The following is a 21,106-nucleotide window of genomic DNA, read 5'->3' on the forward strand; positions in this document are numbered from 1 at the left end:
TAAGCCCTCCTGCATTGCAAAGTGCTTTAGAGTTCGATGTAAAATTTCTAAATCATCAAGACGGGCAAGTCAAAGTACAGACCTCATCCTGGTTTATATACTGTGGTTGGGTGTTAAGAGAGGTGGACAGAAACAAACAATAGTGGGCCAATATTCCTCTGTTATTATGAGATGCTGGCATTCAGAAATACCTGCAAGCTATGGATGCTAATGTTGCTAGTGGATCATCAAGCCTTTGAGCTGAGCATTTTACTTGCTTGTTTCCATGTTTGTACATATGCATTAGCAGAACAGTTTTTCAAGTGGCTCCCATGTAAAATAGCCTGTGACAAAAGTAATAGTTCACCTTAAATATGTCCTGTGTATTAATGGCTGATTGTTCAGTTCCTTTAGCTCTATCTAAGTTTACAGGAACATGTCCATCTGCCTAGACATCATCTCCAGGAAGGCCAAGTGGACCTTGGATCACTAAAGAACCGTTCCATGTTCTACTAATCATTAGACATACAGCACCATTCTCCTCTCCTATCATCTGGTGTTATGTTACCAATTATCACACAAGACTATGACAGTGTTCAGGGTCATGGTTTGTTAGCTTCATCAGCATGTGAAAGAGAGCCCTCACACTTTATGGCTCAAAACTCCTAAAACTATAACGGCATATAAACCAGTGGAACCAGTGTCACTGTGCCCTTTATCTTTGTTGTTCATTAAAAGAAATTACAAGTGGCTCCAAATCTGCAGCATCATGGCTCACAGTCTACTGTTAGTGGTAACTTTGCCAAACCAGCCAGCAGCAGTTGGCTGTTTAATGATTAATCACATAACTGGACCCTTAGGGTTGATTCGATACAAGCAGCTAGGTTCTGTGGCGGCACCGATTCCAGAGATGACTGCCAACCAGCTGTACAATGTGTACTCTTTCATTTAATGTAGAATACTGTTAAAGATTTAACTCAAGCTTCATGTAATATTGTTCTCTAGAATAGTGAAAAGTCACTCTTATGACTGAGAAGGCTTTGACACTGGTTTTTTTCACTAATTTTGCCTGCAGTCCTCCTTTTACCTGATCAGTTTTGTATTTAAGTAAAAATGCTAACTTATAAATGAATCTAACACAAAGATCAACCCAAATGTAAAGATCGAATCTGTGTCAACATGACACAGTATAGAAAACAGCAGGTTGTTTCTTTAGGGACTTTATTCCAAGTAGGTTTTTACTGAATCATCATTTATTTCCTCAGCTGAACTTCCAAAGATAACATTTTTATATTTTTTCAAAGTGTTTGCCTCCATCAAGATTATTCTTAAACAGCTAATATCTGTAAACTAGACCTGTGTGTGCAGAGTAACCTTAGAGAAGTAGACAAGTGGGTGATAAAGTATTACTTAGTCTAAACTATTAATACTAGATGGACAGTATCTAAAATATTTGTCCTTTAAATGTCAAGTTCCATGTTCCATCAGAAATGTTATAAGGAAAGAGACTGAGCCGTCCCACATTATACAAGGACTTGGCAGAAGTGCCAGAAGCACCTTTTTTTGAGAAATGGAGGGGAGTTGTATTGTGTGTGGTTAGCTTTGAACTTGCTTAAAAGCACTGTACAATGCTCTGATCTCATTCAGTGTACAGCTGCACACCTTCCCACTCTCTCCTTCAGGCTAACATCGAGTGGCAGCTCTGCTGTTTTCAGCAGTTCCACATTCGATACATTAAAGGTTTATTCCACCAGAACAGACTTACTCATTGAATGTACAGCTATCATTTCCCTGTTGCCAGGAAACAATGCTCCATTGACCCCACCACGATGATTTATGATAGCCATAGCTTTAAACACACACATAAGTAATGCACTGTTCTATAGCTGCTTTTATTATAGTGTGATTTTAATGTAATTAGCAAAGTTTGCCAGATTTTTGTAAGGGCTCAGCATGTGATGCATTCCAAATACATACATATTACATTAGAGCAAAGAAAATTATGTTTAATGTTATCAAGCACATGGAAGTCTGCTGACCTGACACCAGTCACTGACACCTTCTACAAAGAGGGTAAGCCACTAAAGGTCATTGCTAAATAAGCTGGTAGTTTACATAGTGCTGTATCCAAGCAAATTCATGGAAAATTGAATTGAAGGAAAAGGTGTTTTGGTAAAGGTTCACATGCGACAGAGAACTACAGCCTTGAGAGGGTTGTGAAGCAAAGCCCATTCAAGAGTTTCACGATGAGTGGACTGAGACTGGAGACAGCTACAAGAGTCTCCACATTCAGATGTGCCCAGGACCGGGGCAACAATTCTCACATTCTTTGCGTTAACCCACTCCAATCCAACCTGATCAAGGTCTAGTTTGAAGTTTCCAGAATTGGTGATGATCTGGGGAGCCGTGACATCTGCTGGTGTTGGTCCTCTGTGTTTTATCAAGTACAAAGTCAGACCAGCTGTCTACCAGGAAATTCTATAGCCCTTTATGCTTCCTTCTAACAAGCTTTATTGAGATGTCAATAGTTGCTTTAATCCATAGTATCACAGTGATTTATTGGCCTGCAAATTGCCCTGACCAAAACCACAAAGCACATCTATGGTGTATTGTCAATAAGATGAGACACCAAAACCAAATGTATACAAGCTGAAGGTCGCTTTTAAAGCAACCTGGACTTCCAGAACAACTGAGCAGGTCCACAGTTTGAGCTCCTCTATGCTACCCTGCAACGATGCAGTAATTAATGCAGACGTAGTAGACCAGCACCCCTATTAAAAATGCTTTTATTGATCTTGTATAACTTCATTTTCTGACCTACTATTTTTTGGGGTTTTCATTAGTTGTAAGCCATAATCATCAAAATGAAAAGAAATAACAATATTACTGTGTGCGCAAGGAAACTCTGTTACCTTTTTCATGGACTTCCTGAAAGAAACATGTTAATGCTACTCTAATGAATAAAGATCACCCTTCTACATTAGTTGGTCTGGGTTTGTACTCTACAGCACCTTCATTGTGAGCTGATGGCCCACACGGATTCCCTGTTAAAGACATCTTTTGTACACTTGGTTAGTAAAGAAGCACCATTCTTGTTAAATGGGCTTCAGCCAACTGGTGCAGAAGCAAATTGCTTACTGTCAGTCGAGCTTCTTTGTAGCATGAACAACATATTCCTCTTGCAGAAGTAGTAGTAGGGTTACTTTAGTTCTTGTAAAAATATATCTACTGTGATAAGTGTTACACACGCACACACATACTTTATTTGATAAAATAAGACCTTGCTCCTTCAGACACTAATGTCAGTGTAATAAATCTGGACCCTTTGAGTGGCTGTGTTGTAAAGGTCAGCACAGCGGAGCTCTGAGGTTCAGCTGTACAGGTCACGCTAAATGAGGGAACATTATGGTCACATTTCATATAATGACATGCTGTCCCATGCATTTAGTGATGATACCTTTGCCTGCTGGGCTTCTAGCTACATTTGAAAGACAACTGTACGCGAAACTTTTTCAGGGAAGACAAACCGTCCAGCCAGACCAGCATATTTTAGTGAAGTTTTAGCTACAGTTTAGTAAGCTGTGAATGATTTTCAGAAGATCTTTATTTTATACTGGACGGTTTACTGCAATTAATAGAAACAAAATGTGGTTTACATCAGTATGTTGGTGTGGACTGAATTGTGTTTTTTTTATGCCAGGAGGAGAAATATTAAACACTGTATTCATGCCAAAAGTATCCATGCTTCTAGAAGTTTTCCACATCTTGTTACATAACAGCTACAAACATCAAGGTATTTCATTGGGATTTAATCTGATCGTTCAACAAAAAAGCAGTGCATTGTTATAAAGTAAAAAGAAAATGACCTCATCCATTGCAAACAATTCTCCTCAGACATAACCTAATTAGTAAACAAGAGTCCAGCTGTGTAATTTAAACTCCGCATAAATCCAGCTTTCCTTGGAAGGCCACAGAGGTTCATTAGAGAACATCAGTGAACAAACAGCATCATGAAGACCAGAAAACACAGCAGACAGGTCATCTCACAGAACACTGTATAGTCCAGCATCTGAAAATGGAACGAATATGGGACAACTGCAAACATACCAATGCAGCAAAGAGCCTATGGAAACTCTGGAGGAGCTACAAAGATCTTGCAGCTCAGGGAGAGTCTTTTGACAGGACAGTTATTAGTTTTTCCTTCCTTCCATGAATCTGGCCTTTTGAGGAGTGGAAAGAGTCTAGTCCAGTTTGTTATTTACATCAAACGTTTGGAATAAGCTGCTCTGGTCAAGTTAATACTGAAATTGAACCATTTGGTCTGTGTGCAAATGCCAGGTTTGATAAAAACCAACACTACTTGTAACTCTGAAGGCACATTCCCCCAGATGGAACACGGTGTTGGCAGCATGATGCTGTAGGAATGCTATTCTTTAACTTTGAAGCTGGTCAGAGTTGGTGGGAAGATGGATAAATGCACAGTGACTCTGGAAGCAAATATATTGTTTACAAAATACTTGAGACTGGGGCAGAGATTCACCTTCCAACAGGACAGCGCCCCCTTTAGACCAAAGCCCATTAGTTCATTAGAATTGACCAGTTTGTGTCCAGAGATAAATTCAATTGAGAGTCTATGGCAAGACTTCAAAATTGCATTTCAGTTGCTTGAGTTTGAAATATTTTGCAAAACCGTTTGTGTCTGGATGTTCCAAGCTGCCAGAGAAATACCTTGGGATTATTATTTTGGATTATTTTAGCTGTATCCATGTGAAGTGTGTGAGTATAAATGTGCACAATTCATCTATCAAAGCAATCTTACTATGAGTTTCTCCAGACAGTAATAGTTTTATTCTGTGATGTGATAAACTAATTCTTCAGAAAAGACTCTAAAATGTCAGGAAGTTTGCTTGACCTGCCTGTGCCATGATCATAATATTTGACTTCTAACATGTTAATGTTGTGAATTTAGTGACTGAAGTATCAGATTTCTAAGCAGCTTTTTCTGTCTTGCTGACTTTTCCTTACATACTCACATACTTCAGGTCAGTCTTATTGCCTCTACTGCAACTACTACTAAGGACAGAATAATGCACAGACCTCTGGAGCTGCTTACAGTCTCTGCCAGTAAGTCAAATAAATCAGAGATAATTAGCCAAAATGAGTGTGAGAATTACTGCCGTCAGGTGCAGTGCTTGATCAGGCTAGGAGACAATATTATTCAGTCAGGCCTGTCAGCAGACTGCAGGGTCAGTGTTTGATGGGCTTGCATTAGGATTTAATCTGAAACTTGAAGTACCATTTAGAGGGTCGGTCACCTTAAAGCCGTTAAACACTGTGCCTGGAAACAGTGCTCTCATGTGGGAGCAGAATACATTCCTGCACAGGTTTTCATTCATCATGGTTCCAGTCAACTTCAGAATTATTTAACTCAAAATGAGACCTCAGCATCTGTTAATCACACTTTGATCTAAGGCTGCACATTATATTGCAAATATATCGTCGTCGCAATATTGACATTGCAAAGGATTGTTTGGAGTGCAATAATTGTTAGGTAGTATGTTCTAAGTGTTAGGAACTTGCATGATTTATGCGAATGTCGTGTTTAGCATGTTGGATAGTCTCACAGCAGTAGATCCTCACAGTGGACACAAATAACTAGGGTTGAAACAATTAATCGTGATTAATCGATTAAAGAAATAATCGTCAACTAGTTTAATAACTGAATAGTCGGTAACTGAATTATACAGACTCTAAAACATGTCATTTTCTAAAAGAACAACCCACTCAGAGCAATAATTAGGCCAGAATTGCACAAAAAATATATACATTTTGCATTTAAGATGAAAAATCTTTGTCTGTAAATATGCTCCATCAAAAATCCCTCAAGTAGCATAGCTTTAGCTTCACCTGGTTTAAATTTTGTAAAAAAATCTCCTATTAAGCACCTTTTGCTGTCCGATTATTAATTGGTTAATCAACAAAAATAGTCGACAGATTAATTGAATAGCAAAATAATTGTTAGTTGCAGCCCTACAAATGACACTACCCAAAAAGCTGAAGGTTACAGAGTGATGGAATTGCAGATGGGACAGAGAAGAAAGAAGAAAATGGGTATATATATTATAATTGATATCATCAGAAATATTTACCAATATTATTTCATTATATATAGGTGCATTCTTCAGAACTCACTGCCATTGAAGGCCATACACCATCCAGCCAGTAGAAATGGTATTGCTTTAAATTAGGGATGCAGAGACAGACTACTAATTTTAGTCCTATAACAACAATAACAAATTTCAAAATTCATCTGTGTATAAATCTATTACTGTATACAGGCAGATACCAACTAAAGGAAAGCTTTGTCCAAAAATAAAAAAAACTATCCATTGTCAAAGCAGGCTGCCTCATGATAATTGCATCTATTTTAAAATGTAAAACAGGATTTTTTTCAATGACGTCTTGAAAGTAGTGCAGATAATGATTAAATGTGTTCTGAAAAACAGATTTTTTCTAACAGTAAAAATCCATTGATTATGTTGTGGAATTTTCTTATCAAAGTGGAGAGAAGTTGACTCACAAGAAGAGAAAAATCTGGACTTTGTCTTTATAAGTTTTATTCAAAGGCATTCAGCGTTTGAATGACTGTCACTGAGCGAGTCAGTTAAGCAGAGCCCCGATTAACATTTACACACAGTATTTATACCAGAACATGACAGTGTTATCTCAACTTCAAAGAGTCTGTGTTTTATGACCCCAGACCCTTCTTCAGTTCAAAGGTGACAAGGTTATCTAGGAACAGACCTAACTGCCCTTCCTGACATCGTCCTAAAAGATGGGTCTGAACCATTAAACTTCTGATAATGGCTTTTACAGCTTCTTCCTCTAACACAGATGTTCTGATGAGTAAGATAAAAAAGGTCATACACTTTGAAACACTTACTGCAAGAATTTCCATCACAATTATGAAGTTGATGACCTATTTCCTTCTAACGTAAAGGATAAACTCAGTAATGGTGACCATTGCTTTCTCACCACCATAAGCTGTGAAGTCCTCTCTCTGCAGTTTGCTGCCTGTGGTTTCTCTGTCATGATGTGGAACCTTCAGTAAAACCTGGTCAGAAGAACAAGTTGTGAAAGGAACACTGATCTATGTAAGAGCTGTTTGATCCAGAGCACAGCATGGAGTGAAAAACGACCCGTCTTAATTGTTGACGAACGTGAATCACCTGAAGTGAGTTCTGGAAGGGAACAGGGTTGTGTGTCTCTTTTGAAAACATATAGTTGGATTATGTTTTGTTTTGCTGCAATCATTTCTACCCAAAAGAAACAAGAAGGTGATTTCTAAAAGCTATTGCCATATTGAATAATCTGTAAAAACATTGCGACTCACATGTTTCATAAGAGGTTGTGACCAGAGAAGGTTCTTCTACCAGCTCTAAAGCTGAGTAGGTAGTCAGACAACCAGCAGCTGCAGCCTGTTTCCAGTAAGTACTCAGGCATTAGATCCTTCTTTTAGTAAATATAGACCACATATAGAGCCTTTATTGTATTGTGTGCTGTTTTGTGATTTTTACAGTTATTGGCTATCCAAATGCAGCATGCACTTTGGAATCAAGATAAGAAAGGTGTTTGAATTTACAATTAAGTTTCTGCTTTTATTACTGTATTGTTTTTATTTTAAACAACTTGTTCAAGCAATAATATTTTCTGCTGCAGTTACTGTAAAGCATTTTAATACTGTGTATTAGTTGACATAGCTGTAGTGATGCTCCAGTCAGTATATAAATCGGCTAATATTTCCTTGTTTAGCTGGTTTGTTTATTAAATTGATATAATTTTAACTTTTTTTCTGTCTATAAACACATCAGCTTACAGCATGTTTTTTTTATTTCCAGCATTCTAAGAATTTTATTCCAGTTTATTACAACTCAGATAAAGGTTGGGAGCAAATGCTTTGATGCATAAAAGGGAATAACTTTATATTGCATTCAAACTAGTTTGGAAAGTTTTCACGGATGATTTTATTTCTATTAGTCCTTAAGATGGAAAAATAATCAGCATAAACCTTTCACAAAGATTCTTAGAGTCCTCTCAGACTCTGACTATGTTGCAAGGGGTTACACCATTTTTAACAGTTTACCTCTTTCAAAATATCCAAGGCATGATGAATATTGCTGTGGATACCAATGCAGAATCCAGCATCCCATACAGAACAGATTAAATCTCTTTGGGACTTGTACCACTAATACTGGGGCATAGATTGCGTTTAGTTATGTCTTAAAAGTGTACATTTATTGATTCTTACCTATTTTTATATGTACCACTGGAATTAGTTTTAAGTAATTTGTAGCTCTGGCTAAGGACTACAGCTAATGTTGTGACAAAACTACAAACTCCATGATGCAGGGAATCAATATACCCTATCAAAATCCATTTACTCCCAGGCATTCGGCCATTCCCACAAATCTGACTGAATTCTGCTCCTAAAACTCACAGGCTTAAAATTGTGATGTTTGATCAATAATTATGAAAACATTCTCGTTATTTTTCTCTCATCATATTTTCCACCTCCAACTAATTGATCATGGGAATGCGTCTATTTAAAAATGCTTAAAAACATGAATTTCAAAAGTTGAATAAAAAATATTGACATTTAGAAAAGCTTGTAGAAGATGTTGCTTTAGGTTACCTAGAAGTAGAAAAGCCACATGAGTCACATCCCAGAGCTGCGAAGCACCAATTTACGCTGATAAAATTGTGTCATCATAAGCATGTCGGCATGTATGGAAGCAAATCGTTACCATATTTCAAATGAAAAAGCATTTCCAGAAATGCTTTTTCATTTTAAGAATGTGGCTGCATTGTTTGACTCATAAATGAAATTAGTAATCAATCATCCTATTTGCATTTGCATTTTCTTCTTCATGACTGCACATTTTATGCCATAATCAAAAAGAAAACAAAGCAGACATTGCTTTTTCGTTTTCGTGGTCTGCCCGCAAAGTACTCCCCAGAACTCGAAAACGAAAAAGCATTCCGAGCGGTGGGCGCAGAAGAGTGACGTCAGCAGCCGCTCTTCCTCAGCTCCGTGCTGACCGAGCTACCCATCTTGTTCGGTAGGAGGCGCTGTGCACGTCTGCAGTGCATTACATTGCAAACGTGCCGAGAAATTGATTGAATTGCAGCAGGGCCGAGCTCAATTTATGGCAGTGGCAGGAAGAACTGGCAGTTCCGCCACAGCCTGCCGCAGGGTGGCACGGGATTCCGCGAGGATGCCAGAAGGTGCCAGACCAGCCGTAAAAGAATCAGAATCATAACATAAGGTGATTGTATTTACTTGACATGGAAAATAAATAGCACTATGTGTTTGTGTGACGTGTTGAAAGGATGACGAAGATTTATTGCACAAACAGCCGGTTTATTATAGAGCATGAGCGGCTACTCTGAATCGTCACTCACAGAAAATTATAAATAAATGCTTAAAAACACGCTGGATGTCCCAGGCCATGAGGCTGCCACCGGAACTACCAGTTCTTCCTGCCACTGCCACAAATTGAGCTCGGCCCTGCTGCAATTCAATCAATTTCTCGGCACGTTTGCAATGTAATGCAATGCAGACGTGCACAGCGCCTCCTACCGAACAAGATGGGTAGCTCGGTCAGCAGGGAGCTGAGGAAGAGCGGCTGCTGACGTCACTCTGCTGCGCCCACCGCTCGGAATGCTTTTTCGTTTTCGAGTTCTGGGCAGTACTTTGCGGGCAGACCACGAAAACGAAAAAGCAATGTCTGTTTTGTTTTCTTTTTGATTATGGCATAAAATGTGCAGTCATGAAGAAGAAAATGCAAATGCAAATAGGATGATTGATTGCTAATTTTATTTATGGGTCAAATAATGCAGCCACATTCTTAAAATGAAAAAGCATTTCTGGAAATGCTTTTTCATTTTCAAATTTTACATTTCAAATTGAATTTTGGTATCTATTTGCTGGGGTACATTTTGAAAAATAAATCTCAAATGTCTTTTTCATTTTAATTAAGTGAAAGAATGAGCAGTCTTGAAGAAGAAAATTAAAATGCAAATAGGATTATTGATAACTAATTTCATTTATGAGTCAAACAATGCAGCCACATTCTTAAAATGAAAAAGCATTTCTGAAAATGCTTTTTCATTTGAAATATGGTAACGTAGGCATGTTCTTTAAGTTGTTGTTTCTTGTAACTCGTGCAGGTCATAACTTTAAATCATACTGGTAATGTTTTATTTTTATTCATCTTTATGACAAGCTCAGGCCATTCCCGTCTGCCCTGGTCCTCACACAGACAGCATTTATGGTTCCAAAATGTTCTAAAATCTCAGATGTTTTGCTGCAGGTGTAATGAGGACAAGCACTAATGAAATTGCAAATGGACGTGTTCACTCTGACCTGTTTAACTCTGCCCTTTGTGATGTCACTGGAGCCATGGTGCTTAGAGGCCTGTTTAATGTTTTTTTTAGTTTGTAAATGAACAAGCTGCTGCAAGATAGCAAAACAAAAAAAAATACACACTTCTCTGTGTTAAAGTTGATATTGTATTTAATGTGAATTTGATCATATTACAGCAAGGCTGGGTAAGTGACCAACAGGAACTGGAACAAAACATGCCTCAAGTCTGCTGTGATCAGTTCGAGTGGTACAAGAAAGGCAAATAAAGTCACTTTGAGATGTGAGCGACCAGTGGTTAAATTTGAATGCAATGTAGAAGTTTAGAGCCATTATCAAGAGGTGATGATTAACAGTGGATTATGCCATCCTCCCTGGCTGTTTAATGTTGTTTGTCAGGATGCTGCTTCTCCTTCACACTTTTTTATTTCAAAACCTTCTTTATTATATTAAGCAGCAGTTTCATTCTGTAGCAGTTACTGGGAGCAACATTATGCTGTTTTACTATGAAGTTAAATTATGGACACATTGATGTCACTTCCACTTTGTACCCAGTCATTTGTGAGTCAGATGTTCTCTTAAATATCTGTTTCCCAAATGTAACAGCAGCCCATATATAGAACCTGGCTACTGGTAATGAGTCATTTAGAATATTAGCACAAAGAATTGGAGGATTTACATGATTCACCTTGTCCAAGTCTGCTCATATCATTTCCTAGCAGGTTAGTAACTGGTACAGTTACAGTCATGTGTCCTGAAGGCAGAGTTTTGTTTCTGTTTTTTGGAAAGAGAAAGTTGAGCCTTAGTTCAAAGTTTAACCGGTGCTCCTTGGCTGCTAAAGATTGACCCAGTGTCCCAGAAACTACTAGTTACTAAACGTCTGTGTCCATACAACTCCTTTCAGGCCCGCTCTGCGTACATTCACAGTCCATGAATAGCAATCTGAATGGAAGTCCTGGATTGTTTTTGATCTGTGGTTTCTCAACCTTGTAAAAGATTCCTGTGATGTTCTTAGATTCTGGAGCGTAACACCTTGGGTTCTTCTGGCCTTCAGTGAATGTCACCATGGGTAAACGGCATACCCCAACATAATAATCAGCGCCCTCCTCATACCCCCTGAATCCAGCACCATCATGGGGGAGGTGGTCCACATGCACTTTACCACAGTGGACTATGTCATCTTTGCTTTGCTGCTGGTGGCCTCTGCTGGCATCGGCCTCTTTTATGCCTTCTCTGGTGGGCGTCAGCGCACAACACAGGTAAACTCTGACCCGAGTTCTCCCAGGGCTCTCTGTGTTTTAATGTCTGATGTGAATATCCTGTTTGTCTCAGGAGTTCCTGATGGCCGACCGCTCCATGAGCTGCCTCCCTGTGTCCCTGTCCCTGCTGGCCACCTTTCAGTCAGCCGTGGCCATCTTGGGCGCTCCGTCTGAGGTGTATTCATTTGGGACACAGTACTGGTTCCTTGGCTGCTCCTATTTTTTGGGCCTGCTCATCCCGGCCCATGTATTCATCCCAATCTTCTACAGGCTTCGGCTCTCCAGCACCTATGAGGTACCTGCATGTCCAGCGTCCCCCACAGTTATTAACATAACCATATAAGAAAATGTGCATAAAGCTTTAAAAAATCTTTTTATTGCTGCAGCATAATTTCAGACTGAAAAATGTTTTATTTGAATAAAAAATCAAATCTCTGCCAAACTTGACACCTCTGCCATCAACACACTTGTTAGTAGGAGTAGCAGGGGTCAGTTAATTTACAGGCAGCAGTATGAGCTCTCCCAGCCCCCAGTACAACAGTCCAGCAACTTTTTTCCCCAAATAAATGCAATAAATTTAAAATAACATTGTGCACAAATTATGGTTAAATTAGTACTATAATTAAAGCAAACTTCTAAAGATCAGCACTCATCTGTCTTAGTTGAATGACATGTTCAATTGTAAGAAGGAGTAAAATAAATTGTCTTCTGTGTCAGGGAAAGAGGAAATTATGGTTTACCAGTTAGAAAGTCCTAGAAAGAGATCAGCTTATTAATGACACCTTTTTATAAGGGCTGTGAGGGTTACCAGTATGTGTCCACCCGGGATTTTGTTAAAATACATTATATTTTAAAGTGGGAATTTGCTTTTTCACTACTGAATTACTGAATAAACAGATTAAATGCTAAATAAATATCAAATGCTAGATGTTTCAGTGTGAGATTATACTTCAGCAATAAATGTAACTTATTTAAAGGCTTTTCAAGGGAGTGAGTATTTTTGGACAGCTGCTGTAGTTGATGCACAGCTTCTTCCCTGTTTGTCTCATTTTTTGCCATTAGAAAGCCATGTAACAAGCGCATCTGTGATGTCTTTTTGCTGAGCTCTCATCATGCATGCGCTTTGATTTTAACTTTGCTGCATTACACATAGATTCACAGCTTGTTTCTTTAAATTATTTTAACCACTTTACACTTTCTCTGACCACTTTGCTCATACTTTTTCCACCTTTATCTTTCTCAAGTATGATCTCAGAGTTTAACTTTTTATCTGTCTTATCTGTCCTAGCCTTGGCATAGAACATTTTGGAACAAGCACATGTTCTCATCTTGAATGTTTATGAAGGACATTTATCTTGCACTCTGATCAGTCATTTACTGGGGAATGACTGCTACAATGTCCTTTCAACAGAAATCATTTTTATCTTTGATCAGAACCCCATGTGACAGTTCTGATCCACTCCACTGGCTGACTAACACAGAATGTCTCTGAGATGATATATTATGGGACTTTTCATTTAGTTGTTTGTTTTTCTTTTACGTTCCTCCCAACAGTATCTGGAACTCCGTTTTAACAAGACGGTTCGCATATGTGGGACTGCGACCTTCATCTTTCAGATGGTATCTTGATCTGCTTCATATTTTAATGTTTTAGCTAAATTAATAAATTCATCTGTCTGCCTGAGTGAAACCTTGTTTTTTGAAGTTTGACTGCTTTATGATTTTATACCATCATTACCATCTGCCCACATGGGTTTCTTGTTCTTCTCAAAAGCAAACATGAACAGAACCACTCCTTTAATTAGACTAACATTGAAATGTGTGGTCACTGATTTATTCTCACCTTGAACTTTCCCTAATAAAATAAGAGCAGAAATCTTTAACCATCTGTTTACAGTGCCTTAACATTATATCCCTACCAAACAACAGTGTTAGAAATGGAACAGCATTAGAAATTAGAAATGATCTGGGGTGGATGTTTTTGAACAACTATTGCTTTTTCATCTTGCTGAGATGCAAGATGAGAGCTAAATAGTAAAAAATCCCTGTAGTGTACAGTCCCAGGAGCTTTTATTCCTTGTTTCACAATAAAAAAATATAGGACTGGTGTATGTAATTATGTTATCAATTATTGATTAAAAATATTCATTCATTATTTTTTCATAATCTAATATAATCATTTGATTTGATGTTATATAATGGAAATGAAGACAGAATTTAGAATTTCCACAATTTTACTCAAATTATACATATTACTCAAATTAATACTAATATTACTCATTTCCATTCCTTGGTTGCCTAGTGTCATTAAAAAGCTTCAAAACTATACATGCATTCCAACGACTAGTTGGTAGCAAAGCACTTATTATAGTATCCTAAGAATATTATGTATCAACCAACAGTTGTGGCATACATATACCACTTTGGCTGTATTTAGACACAGGTATTAAGCTAATTAGCATCACTTGTCCATATGAGGCAAATGAAACATGATGGTGACAGTATCATGCTGTGGGGATATGTTTTACCCCAGCAGGGGACCTGGTTAGAATTGATAGGAGGATGGATGGATAGATCGATCGAAGTCTTGACTTGAGGCTGGGTTAGAGGTTCACTTTCTAGCAGGCATGCATCCAGAGCTATAATAGAATGGTTATGACCAAAGCAAATGTGTTAGAATGGCCCAGTCAAAGTCCAGATGAGATTTAATTAAGAATCTGTAACTTTACTTGAAAATGAATGTACACAGGTGATCTCCATCCATTCTCACTATGCTTAAGATATATTGCAAAGGATTTCAGATGTGTAAAGCTGGTAGAGTCATATCCCAAAGACTTGCGGCTGTAACTGCAGCAAAGGGTGGTTCTACACTTTTCAGATATTCATTTGGGGGAAAAAAATTTAAACAAATCATTTTAATTTTTCTTTCTAGTTAAGATTGTTGTACCTCTTTGTTTGGGTCATGTAAAAAAAATCTTACATTGAAGTTTGTGGTTTTCATGTGAGAAAACATGGAAAAATTCATTTAGTATGAATGCTCACAAGGCAGTGCAGGACCAGTGCCCAGGACATGTTCAACACATGTCCACCACCAACTGAGGCAATAACAGGTGCAGGGTTTTAAGCTCCATTCTGTTTATGTGAACTTTAATTTTTCAGTTTTTCTCTCTGCAGGTCATTTATATGGGGGTTGTACTTTATGCTCCAGCTCTGGCACTTAATGCAGGTGAATATATTAGAAACCGCTTTCTGTCAGATTTGAACACACTGCACTAGCAGCTCACAGTAGGTTCTCATTTCTGCATTATAGCAATATAAAGGCTTCTGTTTATTGTGTGTATGGTTTTATTTTTCTTCTGACTTACAGTCACAGGTTTTGACCTGTGGGGAGCAGTGTTGGCTATGGGATTAGTGTGTACTCTATATACAGCGCTGGTAAGAACTGCTAAGCTTTCAACTCTTATGTCATCTTTTGTAACAAAAAGAAATATGATTTACAGTCATTTAAAATATGCAGCTGAAAATGAAAAACATGGCTGAACATAAGAAAAAATCAAATCAACTTTTTGTTCATTGGAGCCTTTGCTCTAACCTGGTTTTGTGGTCCTGTCTTGCAGGGTGGACTAAAGGCCGTGATCTGGACTGATGTTTTCCAGACAGTGGTGATGTTTGCGGGGCAGATGGCTGTCATCGTGGTAGGAACCAGTCAGGCTGGAGGTATAGCAGAGGTGTGGAGGAAAGCAGTCAATGGCAGCCGCATTGCTGGACTTGAGTGAGTACTGAATGGGTCGTCTCATGGAGGAAAAAGCCTTACTAAGCAGCATTTTTGGGATCATAATCCCAGATTTCATTGGAAAATGCGCTCTGTCTCTATAGCCTGAATCCAGATCCTCTCCAGCGCCACACCTTCTGGACCTTAGGTGTCGGAGGAGTCTTCCTCATGTTGGCTCTGTATGGTGTCAACCAGGCACAGGTCCAGAGGTACCTCAGTTCCCGCACTGAGAAGGAAGCTGTCATGTGAGCATAAACAGTTTCTCATATTAGGGTTAGACTCACTCCTGTTTAAAATGAATAGAAGTGAAAAAACTAACGTTTTACCTTCTCAGGTCCTGCTATGTAGTTTTTCCGTGCCAACAGATTGTCCTCTCTTTGGGCTGTATGATGGGTCTGGTCATGTTTGCTCGCTATGGAGAGGACAGCCCCCTGGACAAGGGCTACGTCAAAACAAATGACCAGGTGAGCCCCGGTGTCTTTATGTTGGAGTAGTATTAAAGGTGTGCTGAGCCCTTTTGATGCTGAGCTCCTCTGTGCAGATGGTGCTGTACTTTGTCATGGATGTGTTCAGGGATCTACCCGGCCTCCCTGGGCTGTTTGTGGCGTGTCTCTTCAGTGGAGCTCTCAGGTAAGTCCTGGGTTTGTGATGTATCCAGTTTCCTGCCAAAGTACTTGTACCTTTTAAACACATCTTTATTTTTCTTCCTCAAATAAAATTTTAAGAAATGTGGCGCACCTATGTTTCCACGTGTTTTGCACATTGAGACTGAAACGATAGCTCCTTTTTCTTTGCATAATTGCAAAATCTCTGTCAGATTAGATGGAGAGTGTCTGTGAACAGCAATTGTCCAGCCCTTCCATATATTCTTAAATGCATTTATGGCTGGACTTTGACTAGGCCATTCTAAAACTTGAATATGCTTTCATCTTAAACAGAGCTTTTCACCAGTTAAATTGCTTTTGAAGGCAATGTTGACATCGTGTTTTATTTAGAGGTATCAGAATAAAGGGGGCTGAAAAACAAAGACAGCACCCTTTAAAAGAAAAAGGGCATTAATTATGTGTTCTCTCACATAAACCCACAATAAAACACATTGAAGTGTGTGGTTCTAATGTGACACGGTGTGGAGGGAAAGAACATCAGCGGGTGTGAATACTTTTATATTTGGCTGTAAATGCGGCTTATAATCGAGACATCATGGTAAAAAGTAAGTAGACACGCTTTGAGTTCTGAGTTTTTAATATCAGGACATAAACCACGTTGTTTTTAGCAAGCCTTAAATAATCTAAATGTTACATGTCCTACTCAGGACTTTACAGTTTCTTTGTTTAACGTAAACTTAAAACATCCTCTCACTGACTCAGTAACTTGCAGAGACATGTTTTCTCTTTTGTACAACATTGTTGTCGAGGAACTTTGGCCCTTTGCAGATTATGTTGCTGCTTCTGTGGATCTAGTTTTCCTCACCTACATTTAATGCACATATTTCAAGGCATACCAGCGCATCTTAATCAGGTTGAGGTGTGGACTTTGACTGGGTCATTGTAACACCTTGATTCTCTTTTCAGCCATTCTGTTGTAGATTTGCTGCTGTACTGGGATTATTGACCTGTTCTATGAGCCAGTTTAGGTCAAAGTTCAGCTGTCAGACAGGTCTACATTTTACTATGGATTACTTTGTCATTCAGATGAGTTGATGGTCAGTTGCAAGACAGGTCCAAATCATCGGCCCTCCTTCATGGTTAACCACTGTTACGACATGTCTGTGCTGATAGGCTGTTTTTTGTTTAGTTTTTTTTGTTGTTTTTTTTTTACATGGTTCTATTTTTGTTTTTGTCTAGTACTGTCTTGAACTTTAATAGCTATCAGGGTAATTAAGGTCTGTAGAATCTGAGCTGTAGTATTTTTGTTTAGTTTTTCTCAGAGCATTCCAGTCTGAACTCAGACCTAGCTGGATGGAGCAATAACTCTGGGAGCATTGGGGGTTTGACTTTATAATTTTTAACTTTGTCTTTCCTCACTGATCAACAGCAACAACTGCTTCTACAAGATCTTGCACTCTGATATGACAAAGTACACTGCTGTCGTTCACTGGTTTGTTAATGTTGACCTTGAACATTTAAGCACACATCATTTCATTCATTAACCATCTATAGAGGATGACTACTAGGGGCTCAGCTAACCCACACTGCAACTATACATCTCAGGACCTTTTTATTAATCGCATTTTCATCTTCTCTCAATTAAAGATGATGGCAAATCTTTTATTGACTATAACTATTGATGTCATTATCTGTTCCAATAACAGCCCTGATACCTACAGCTTTGTGTTTTTAAACTTTGCATCATTGAGTCTCTTTATTGTTCTATCTCCCTCCAGCACCATCTCGTCAGCTTTCAACTCCTTAGCAACAGTTACTATGGAGGACCTGATTAAACCTCATTTTCCGAATATGAGTGAAACAAAGGCCACTCTTCTGTCCAAAGGACTTGGTAAGGGAGATAGTTTATAAGGTATTGATTAATTGCCTGATAAATTAGGCAGGTTATTTGTTTGTTTTGTAAGTTTCTGTTTGGTGTGGTTGTAAAGGTGAGAGAAGTTGCTGCCATGCCTTTTAAAACAGAGATGAACCTTCTGATCGTTTTTCTAATGTTTCCCTCAGCATTGGCCTATGGACTGGTGTGTCTGGTTATGGCCTATGTTGCCTCCATAATGGGATCTGTGCTGCAGGTAACTATTCAGACTTCTAGCATCACCAGCTCAGCAGTACAGGGATATGTAGAAGTTACAGCTGGTGTTATAGTTTTAAGCTGTTGTCATACTGTTTGTTTTAAATATACTTTTTATTTAGTATTTTTCAACTTTGTTGCAGGAGCTCCAACAGATTATATAAATGAATTATGCAGTGTAGTAATATTCTTTAAGATTTGGAAACACTAAGCATTTTTCTTTATCTAACTAAAAAATGTCTTGAATTTTACTCTTGGTCTTTCCCCTGCCAAGATGAATCTGGATAACTGTTTATTCCACATTATAAATTGAGATTATGGAATCTTAAAAGGCAATGATTGGAAAAGATATAGCAGCCTGAGCAGTAGATTCATCTTTACTATTTCAATTCTTGAGCCAAAATCAAATTCTCATTTTGAACCTTTTAAAATATCTTTTTGTATTTTGTTGTTCATTATGTTAGTTTATTTTCTGAATTTTGCCTACATCCTGTGCAAGTATAACTCTGTTATCTAGTTGATTTATTTTCCCATTTAAATTTAAATCTTTGCCTAATTTCCTTACTTAGTTTATAGTTACGGCAAATAACTGTGGTTTAGAGAGATCCTGACATCTTCCCATAGTATTCCAAGACTGAAAACCATATTGGAAGGGTTACGTTGGGGTTCTGTAAGTATGTAATTAAGTCATGTGCAGAAAGCCCAAATATATGGTCTGCCCCTGCAATGTTCCCCCCTTGTAGCTCCTTGGTTTCCCCTATGGTCTGTGTTAGGGGCTCTATAGACAATGTGAATAGTGAAGGGCTGAGGCAGCAGCCCTGGTCAGTGCCTCTGAACAGATTGAAGCTTCTCCCTAGGTGTACATAAGTTTTATCCTGGTAGAGGGGTCTTTTTTACAATGACTGAATACATCTCATGAATTGTTTTTTAAAACCTATCTTCCCTAGTACCTTAAATAGAAAGTAACCTGAGACACTGCCGAATGCTTTTTCTGCATGGAGGCTGAGCACAGCTGCTGACAGTTGCCTGTTTGCTGGTCGATAATGTGGAGTACACGCCAAAGGTTGTATTGTTTGTCGTCCCATAATGAAACCTGTTTGGGTGAAATGACTCAATGACTCGCCTTATCTTTACCAACTTTTTTCAAAAACTGAAATTACTGCTTCTTTCCAAGACGGTGGTATAATGGTGTTTTGCAGCTTCCAATGATTTTTATTGCTCTACGTATACTTCATTTGTGTCAGGTTGTGTTTACAGGGATTCATAATATTCTTTAAAGATGTCATGTATTTCTTCTAGGTTCTTTGTTATCCTAATCTTTGTTGGGTCTATTATACCATGTACTGGTTGTTTAATTTGTTGAGATCTGAGGCATTTTGCCAAGATTTTTGTTGCCTTTGGGCTGGATTGGCATCGACATCTGAGGGTGATGCTGGAGTGTTATTAATTTAAAGCAGTGAGTACTTTGTATGCTATTGAATTGCAAAGCAGGAATGCAATAGTGTGGTTAGTATGGGTATTAGATAGTGTTGTTGTTTGCTGGTTTTGAAGATGTGAACTGTCAGCAGTACTGTATTAGTGTGCATTTGCACTCCAAACATCACCATCTGAAAACCATTCATTCCATCACCCTGTGTCTCCCCAGGCAGCCTTCAGTATCTTTGGGATGGTAGGTGGTCCCCTGCTGGGACTCTTCTGCCTGGGGATTTTCTTTCCTTGGGCCAACTCTATTGTAAGTCTTAATTCAGAGCATCCTTTAAAATCAACCCTAGTAAGGCAATGCTGCACTTGTCCTATTTATTGTGCCACTGTGATCTCTCCTGGTCCCAGGGTGCAGTAGTCGGGTTAGCAGCAGGCCTAGCCATGGCCTTCTGGGTCGGGATCGGAAGCTTTGTGATGCGACTATCTCGTCCTCTAGTAGGACCCAATCTAAACACCACCGCTCTGCCACTGTTTGACAACATGACCACTACTGTTCTGACCTCCCTGGTTACCAGCCCCACAGCCAAACCAAGGTAATGCATCCTAAATGTAACTCAGCACCCTTATTTTGTTATTTACTGCTTATATGGGTAGATAGAAAAACTGAAATAAAGCTGAATCAGTAGTGAATCTCAAACCTCTGATGGCTCGTGTTTTGAAAAGTATTTTAGGTTTGGGATGTAAATCTAACTGATAATTTAATGTTTTGAATGTGTTTCTGGCATCCTTCATTTAGACCAACAGGAGTGGAAGCTCTCTACTCGTTGTCCTACATGTGGTACAGTGCTCACAACTCAGCCACTGTGGTGGTGGTGGGCCTGCTCGTCAGTCTGCTAACAGGTACAAACATGAAATGTGTTCAGTGCTCCTGAGCAGTTTGTCTGTATGTTTGTTTGTGTCTGGGTGTGTGGCCTCAGGGAGTGAATTTATAGTGTCATGCAAAACTATTCATATCCCTTCAATGTTTTTACATTGTACAAATAAAAATCTCGAAAGTGCAGCATGCATCTTTATTTAACCCTGTTATTCTGATGTCCCTCAATAAAAAATACAGGACAAATAGATACCTTCATAAGACACATTTATTAAATAAAAGTCCATGCTTGTGTACTTTAATCCAAGTACAACTCCACCTGTTCTGTGAATGCTTCAGAGTGTTTTTAGAAAACAAACAGCATCATGAAGACCAAAGAACACAGCAGACAGATCAGTGAGAAACCTTGAAACATCTCACCGAGCAATGTTCACTTTATTATCATAAAATGAAAAGAGTACCCCACAGCTGTAAACCTACAAGACATGGGTGTCCACCTTAAATAACAGGCCAGGCAAGGAGAGCATAAATCTGAGAAGTAGTCCAGAGAGCTGTGGTAACTCTGGGGGAGTTGCTGACAGAACTACTTCAGTTTTATTTGTGCACTGCACCAATCTGGTCGTTATGGAAACGGTGGCGACAAG

At 38.7% G+C, this 21,106-nt stretch overlaps 1 protein-coding gene across 9 annotated transcripts in view; it reads left to right on the plus strand.

Moving 5' to 3' along the window:
* slc5a6a (solute carrier family 5 member 6a) overlaps positions 1-21,106 on the plus strand; it is a 33,313-nt gene that overhangs the window by 3,571 nt on the left and 8,636 nt on the right. For 2 of the 9 annotated variants that reach the window (XM_047388208.1, XM_047388207.1), the window contains exons 2-15: positions 11,418-11,661; positions 11,735-11,956; positions 13,216-13,281; positions 14,836-14,887; positions 15,029-15,096; positions 15,279-15,433; positions 15,538-15,678; positions 15,768-15,897; positions 15,975-16,063; positions 17,817-17,929; positions 18,100-18,167; positions 19,812-19,898; positions 19,997-20,181; positions 20,385-20,488. In XM_047388208.1, coding sequence (XP_047244164.1) covers positions 11,536-11,661; positions 11,735-11,956; positions 13,216-13,281; positions 14,836-14,887; positions 15,029-15,096; positions 15,279-15,433; positions 15,538-15,678; positions 15,768-15,897; positions 15,975-16,063; positions 17,817-17,929; positions 18,100-18,167; positions 19,812-19,898; positions 19,997-20,181; positions 20,385-20,488 — 1,606 coding nt within the window. In that variant the 5' untranslated portion in view covers positions 11,418-11,535. Of the gene's footprint in view, positions 1-7,058; positions 7,214-7,414; positions 7,467-10,581; positions 10,686-11,417; positions 11,662-11,734; positions 11,957-13,215; positions 13,282-14,835; positions 14,888-15,028; positions 15,097-15,278; positions 15,434-15,537; positions 15,679-15,767; positions 15,898-15,974; positions 16,064-17,816; positions 17,930-18,099; positions 18,168-19,811; positions 19,899-19,996; positions 20,182-20,384; positions 20,489-21,106 lie in introns of those variants that run through there. The other 7 variants (XM_047388215.1, XM_047388214.1, XM_047388209.1 and 4 more) reach the window with 6 other exon arrangements.

The sequence above is a fragment of the Girardinichthys multiradiatus genome, chromosome 15 (genome assembly GCF_021462225.1).
Source record: "Girardinichthys multiradiatus isolate DD_20200921_A chromosome 15, DD_fGirMul_XY1, whole genome shotgun sequence".
NCBI lineage: Eukaryota > Metazoa > Chordata > Actinopteri > Cyprinodontiformes > Goodeidae > Girardinichthys > Girardinichthys multiradiatus.